This window comes from Nanorana parkeri, unplaced genomic scaffold, assembly GCF_000935625.1.
Source record: "Nanorana parkeri isolate BGI_ZX_2015 unplaced genomic scaffold, ASM93562v1 scaffold2610, whole genome shotgun sequence".
Classification (NCBI taxonomy): domain Eukaryota; kingdom Metazoa; phylum Chordata; class Amphibia; order Anura; family Dicroglossidae; genus Nanorana; species Nanorana parkeri.
The window spans coordinates 11,507-18,690 of NW_017308878.1; the positions used below are offsets into that span (position 1 = coordinate 11,507).

At 39.4% G+C, this 7,184-nt stretch overlaps 1 protein-coding gene across 2 annotated transcripts in view; it reads right to left on the minus strand.

Moving 5' to 3' along the window:
* Window positions 1-4,538: 4,538 nt before the first annotated feature.
* The window catches only part of APOB (apolipoprotein B), a 40,570-nt gene continuing 37,924 nt past the window's right edge, over window positions 4,539-7,184 (minus strand). For both annotated transcript variants that reach the window (XM_018573914.1, XM_018573915.1), the window contains one exon: window positions 4,539-6,571. In XM_018573914.1, the coding sequence (XP_018429416.1) occupies window positions 4,778-6,571 (1,794 nt within the window). In that variant the 3' untranslated portion in view covers window positions 4,539-4,777. The remainder of the gene's footprint in view (window positions 6,572-7,184) is intronic.

Here is a 7,184-nt window from a genome sequence, read left to right on the forward strand (position 1 = left end):
CACAGTGAACGTTTGCTCCTCCACTCGCAATAGGAACTTCCTCCTCCACTCTGTGCTCTGTCACAAAAAAGCTTCAGGTTCAGGTGTGGTCCTTTAAAAAAACGTATCCGTTTCCCAGAGAGGATAATACGAGTGGAGGAGCAAACGTTCACTGTGATTGTGATCCGGGATTGTTATGCCTCTTTGAATATGGAAGTCTGGTGAGTGCGGTGTGTTCCACAGTCACCGGGAGTTTTTGCACACTACAGCTATGAGAAGGACTTATCACTGATTTTTTTTACATCTTGACACGTTGTCACAATTTTTTTTTTTGCATCAATTTATGGTGGACTTTATAATTACCAATTTGCACCTAATCTCTACTGGAGATATTACAATGAGAGACACGTTTTATTATTTATGAGCATTTATTAATTATATTGGTTATATGTAATTTATTTGATATTTAACACTACATTATTCACGTATTATGATTATTGATTAGTACATCTGTTTGATCTAGCAAAATAAACAGGAAGTTTGTATAAACATAATCTTATGCTATTTAAAGTGCACCTGTGTCCAGACTATAGTTACATAGTTACATAGTATTTGAGGTTGAATAGAGACACAAGTCCACCAAGTCCAACCTATTGCGTGTATGTATATGGTTCTGCTGGTGTGTGCGTGTGTATGAGTCGATGTGTGATCTTGTTCTTAAGAGTACCTGTACCCCTGTATGTTAAGGTCTCTAAGGAAATCGTCCAAGAGCTTCTTGAACGATTCCACACTCTTAGCTGAAATCACTGTGGCAGCAAGTTCCAGACCCTAACCGCTCTAACTGAGAAGAACCCCCTTCGCCCCCTTGTGCTGAAATTTTTTCTCCACCAATTTTAGATAGTGGCCTCTAATCTTTGTTATGGGGTTAACCGTAAAGAGTTTGTTGCTAAAGTTGCTATCACCATTGAACATTTTGTACATGAAAATCATATCCCCCCTTATCTCCTTACTTCCAACGTAAACATATTTAAATTTAGTAGCCTTGTCTCATAGCTCTGGCTCTCCATCCCCTTAATGAGTTTGGTTGCCCTCTGCTGGACTCTTTCCAACTCAAGGACATCCTTTCTGTGGACTGGTGACCAAAACTGGACCGCGTACTCCAGATGAGGCCGAATCCGTGATCTTTAAAGTGGCAAAATTATAGACTTGTCCCTGCAATACATCCCCTTCTTAATACAGGACAGGATTCCTGTCCTGTCCTGTATTTAATAGATATTAAAGATTATTTTTACATGTTCTAAACAAGTAGAACAAGATATTTTAAACAAGGTCTGTAGCTGTATGTACTGTGAAGTAATTAATTCTCAAAGATCACAACAAAGACTATGAAATTGGGTCTCATTCAGATTCTAACAGATTACAAACACCTACTGTGTGTTTACATTAGAATACTGGCAGGCTGCTAAGATTCTGTTCTCATAGCAAGTAAAAGGGGAAAGATCTGGGATTTCAGTACCTCTGTTTTGGATTTTGAAGATGGATTTCTCCACAAAGACTACAGCTACAGAGTTGAATAAGGTTTTTTTTTTTAAAGTGTTTACTGTTAGTTCAGAATATGTCAGTACTATATTGTGCATATTCTGTATGTTTCATTGACTTGTGCAGTCAATGGTAGAGAATCTTTATCTACATAGCCCATCTCCAACCAAAAGGTTTTTTTTTTAGTTTTGGGCTAAGTAAGAAATGTCACAGGGACTGGATACTAGGTGAGATCTTCCCGATGTAGTCACAAGCAGGGCTGGATTAAAAGCGTCCTGGGTCTAGTGCTGTTGGTCGGACAGGAAGCAGCAGAGACAGCTCTCTAATTAGGCGGCTGCTTGGCCACCTAATATGCCTGATTAGAGACCCACTAGCGCCTCTGCCTGATTGTGTTCAGCCCGGCCGACCCAGATTGCCACCGGGCATACCAAAGTGATCCGGGCAGCCTGGGCCTATTTTCAGTGGTGAGCCTGAAGCTTGCACACCATTAGCCCCTATGTTAATCTGGCCCTGGTCCCAGGCAGCTATACACCCTCGACAGAAGTATTTACTCATCCTAAATGTGTCCAAAACAAACAATCATGTTATGGTGTGCTCCTGACAACTAATGGTAGGTTAGCATTACTACAGCTTAATTTCTGTATACATTAGGTACCTTTGTAAAATACGTATGTTCACGTATATGGATAATGCCGAATTCTTTTTACTTGTGTATGTCAGAATTTACAATAAACCTTTTTTATTTGCTCCATTTTGCTCTATTAAATATACCATTGAAAGTGTTTTGTTATATATGTTCGATAAGTACAAAAATACCTGAGCATATCAGAAAATCAGGCCTGGCCTGTGCACACGTCTTTTCTTTTATCTCATGTATCCCGGTGAGTCTAAACAAACCCCATACCTCCCCCCCAGTTTTCATCTCAGATTACAGAACAATGACTTTCTATGTTGTGGAGATGAGGTGGGGATGTAGTACTTTAGCAAAAAACAACAGGGCAGTGCTGACATCATTTTTTGTAATTTTTGAGTCCACAAAACGCTTGCCCACCAGACTTTGTGGCAGATGCTGTCAATGCAATGACATCGGGGAGGGAATAAATAGCCATGTTTCCGTGTTTGCAGACGATATACAATAGGGAGGGTACTAGTAACGGATTGTGACAATATAACATTGCAGGAGGACCTGGATAAAATAGGGGAGTGGGCAATACTATGGCAGATGAGGTTTAATGTCGATAAATGCAAAGTAATGCACTTTGGACATAAAAATAAACAAATAGGCTATACAATCATGGGTATGCCGCTAGGGAAGTCAGAAATAGAAAAAGATTTGGGGGTCATTGTAGACCACAAACTGAATGGTAGCTTGCAGTGCCAAGCTGCGGTAAACAAAGCTAGCAGGGTCTTGTCCTGTATTAAGTAGGGGATGTATTGCAGGGACAAGTCTATAATTGTGCCTCTATATAGATTGTTGGTTCGGCCACATCTGGAGTACGTGGTGCAGTTTTGGTCGCCGTTACTGAGAAGGGATGTCCTTGAACTGGAGAGAGTCAAGTGGAGGGCAACACAACTAATTAGGGGAATGGAGGACCAGAGCTATGAGACAAGGCTTCTGACCTTAAACATGGTTACGCTGGAATTAAGGAGATTAAGGGGGGATATGATTTTCATGTACAAGATGTTCAATGGTGACAGCAACATTGGCAAGAAACTGTTTGAGATTAACTCCATTACAAAGACTAGAGGCCACCACCTAAAGTTGGTGGAGAAAAAATTCCGGCACAATGGGCGAAGAGGGTTCTTTACAGTAAGAGCGGTTAAGGTCTGGAACTCAAGTGATTTCAGCCAAGAGAGTAGATTTGTTCAAGAAACGTTTGGACAATTTCTTGAGGGACCGTAATATCCAGGGATATCAGTATCCCTAAGAATGAGATGATGCATGGACCTACAGTATATGGATTGGACTTGATGGATGTATGTCTTTATTCAACCCCAAATACTATGTAACTATGTAATGTTCTGGCTGTATGACCATTATGTTACCATACCAAAATAGTACCTCTACCAACTCCTGATGAAGTGGAACATATATCCATGAAACGAGTTGAGTCAACTTTATCCAACGGCCCTTACTTCAATGAACAATCATAAATAAATTACAGAGTATGGTCTGATACCTTCTTGAAAGGGTTTATACATAAAGTAGAGGCATCTACTTGTGTGGATGTGTAGAGGCAATGATACATAAGGGTTGACCCAGATTTTCATTATATTGCATACTACATGTTTGTAATATTTCATACTGTTGTGTATTTAAATAAAATTTGACCTGTACTACTTGTAAGTGGGTACTTTAAAAGTCCGTTATGATCTAATGAGAGACGCACTGAGTTTTATTGGGATGTAGTACTCCATATGATCAATAGTATGGTTTTACTCTTAAAGCGGACCTTTACACTCAAAAATCAAATTCTACCAATGCATCCATCTCTGTATGGTGATTAATAATAACATAGACATGTCAGCTGTAAAATGCTGTGATTGTGAAATACTTACACTTGCAGGTCATTCACTTCCTGCTTTGAAAGGGCAAAATGACTTCAGTATGCCAAAGCAATGCACACTGGGATTACCTTGTCATCAGCAGAGCATTGCTGGGAAATCTCATCTGTAATCTCATGAGATCTCAGGGAAAGTCATTTTCCTCCCCTGAGATGATGTGCATGGTCACATGTCTAGTCACATGTGTCAGAAATCCAGGAAGTAAAAGGAGAGCTAGTGATCTGCCCTTAGTAAACATGGCCACTGTCAGAAGACTGGGGAAGAAAAGAGAAATAAGGAATGCAAAGAATACAAAACCGGCAATTATCTAGAAGTATGTGTTTGTAGATTGTCATTACTAAACATTTCTAAACGTGCCTTTGTTGTTATTTTAAAGATCTGGGTAAAGGTCGGCTTTAAATCTATCAACAACATTCACACTTGTTCTACTTTAAAGAAAAGGCATTGAAGGCAACTGTTAGGATGCATTTTAATGTTGATTAGGCATAATCTAAAATGAGAAAGAAAATAGTTAAAATAATGCCAGCTTATAACAAAGATGTTTTATTAGTTCAACTTTAAGAAATAAAACACATTTTTTTTCATTTAAAGAAACAACAATAACTTTAAAACGTAATATAAACTGATTGCTGTTATTTTTTTTCAGACAAAGTAATAACCCAAATGTTCAGCTAGTACAGTACATATTATCTGTTCAGTTTTTCTTCCAGTTACGGACATTTTCAATGATCTGCTGCGCGCTTAGTCTTCCATCCTCAAGTTGTTTCTCAATAAAGCGTTGTAGTTCTTCCCATTTCTGGGTGCTTTTGTCGATGCCGTCAAGGACCATGGAACGTGCAATTTCCATCCTCTTAGCTATGATGTCATTTCTCAGCTGAGGAACTTCATCAAAGGATTTCCAGTCAAAGGGATGGGGTACGTCCACTTTAATTTCTCCTTTACGTGTGGAAAGATATGTTCTTATTCCCTCGTTAGCAGAATTCTGCAAATATTGCAACATCTCTGTGATGTACTGTGAAAAGGCATTGTACAGTTGGATGACCTGATCAAGTAGTTTATTGGCTTCAGCAAGAAATTTCTCAGAAGACAGTTGACCGAATGCTTCAAGTTTGGAGTAAAACATTTGTGAATGTTCTACAGCAGCTTTCCTGGCAGCGTTTAGCCACTCACTTCCTTTCTGCTCTACCTTTAATGCAAATTCCTGAACCTGCCTCTGCCCTTTGTTTTCTGCATTGGTTGCTAGTACAATGGCTTGGTCATAGTACTCTTTCATTTTGTCCGCATATTCTGAGACATCTACTCCATATTTTGATGGAAGTTCTTTTAGTGAATCGATGATGAATTGAAAGAACTGAAGAACTTTTTCTTCCAGTTCGTAATATTTCACGGACCACCCTACGATATTTGGATCTAAATACTCTTCTCGCAAGGCCTTGGCATAGATTAGAAGCTGTTTAAGTTTCTCTGAAAGTTCCTCATACATCTTCTGCCAAACGGTTTCCAGCTGACTGGTGCTCTTTTTGATTTTATCGGCGAGGTCACTAACATACTGTACATATTTGGAGTTGACAGCATCATTGTACATCTGTTGTGTTTGTCGTTTCATATCTTGGTAGTTTCTAGACTTAAGGGCTTCAATGATTTGTTCTGATTTTTGTGACATCTCTTGAATCAAACCTTTAAGCTGCTGCAGATATTTCTCAAGGCTGAAGTATTGGAGATCTCTAAAAATATTTTCAGTAATCTGCTTGAGTTCTTTTAAAAAGTCTTTTACAGCCATAATGACTTGTCTTCCCTCAATAACTGTGTCTGTGCCTGGGATTTTAAAGTTCGTGTTATTAATTGATTGAATGAAGCCATCAAGAAGCTGCTGGATCTTCTGAATGCATGCTTCAATCTTTGAAGTTGCCCATTTCATCCCCATGTCGAACTGTTGTTCCCCAGTGTATCTTTGGGTCTGGCCTGGTAGTTGAAATCTTGTGCTCTTTAAAAACTCAATAGAGGCATCAATGATATCTCTCATCATGGTTTGGTAGCTTCTTATAACGGTAATTGATTGATCATAAAGCTGAGCTCCCAGCTCACCATCATTCATGAGGTATGACATGTCTGGTGGCTGTTGGTACATCTGTTTTGCTTTGTACACAGCACTGGCATATTTACCACTGGCATCTCTTGCTGCTGACCGAAGCTGATAATCTATCTTGTCGATTTGATTGGCTGCAGACTGGTACGTTGAGGAAACCTTGGACTGAAGGCGCTCTTTCATAAGTCGATTAGCATCTTTCATGTCCATTCCCAAGTGCTCCCTGTGGTATTTATTGATGCAGTTGTAGATAGCATCAGACATCTTGGGCAGTCTCTCCTTCAAACCATTGAGAACATCTTCAGCAGCTTCCTCTCGCCAATTCAATTTGTTTTGAATCCTGTCTGGGTTCTTTAGTGAGATCTCATTTTTCAGAATTAATGTGTCCTTTCCAGGAGATGCCTGAAGAAAAACAAAAGCAGTAACAATAAATAGTGCAGAACTTGTAATATTGGATGTAATACAATAACCAACAATTTTGCTAGAGTGAGCATTAAAACCATAAGCCTAATTATTCTAAGCATAACATTATGCATGTAGATAACAAAAACACTCTGTTCCAAAAGAGCACTGGACTTAAACTTCGTTAATGAAATATGGCATTAACGTTCAGCCCAAGTCCAGCCCATACTTTGTTTTTAGTTTTGGATGGAGTGGGAAAGGATTAGAGTCCCTGCTGGCTTGTTTTCTGATATCTGGGGCCCTATTAGAGAGTCTGAGCTAACCACTGTCACTGTGCCGTAAGTGAGGGGAACTTACTGACCCTGTGACAATGTTTAGCCCAGACATTAAGTGAGGGAAAATCACTCTAACAGAGTTTCAGATAGCAGTAAAAATATGGCAGAGGTTCTAATCTTTCTGCAGCCTAAAATTAATAAACAATATTAAAAAGCTGGACCTACATAAAGACCACGTTTAAACCACTTGCCGTCCGCTCATTGACGGCAACCTTTTCCATTGTGCGCATGCAGAATCTCGGTGTGTATGTAAACAGCCAGTTACATACAAAAGTACA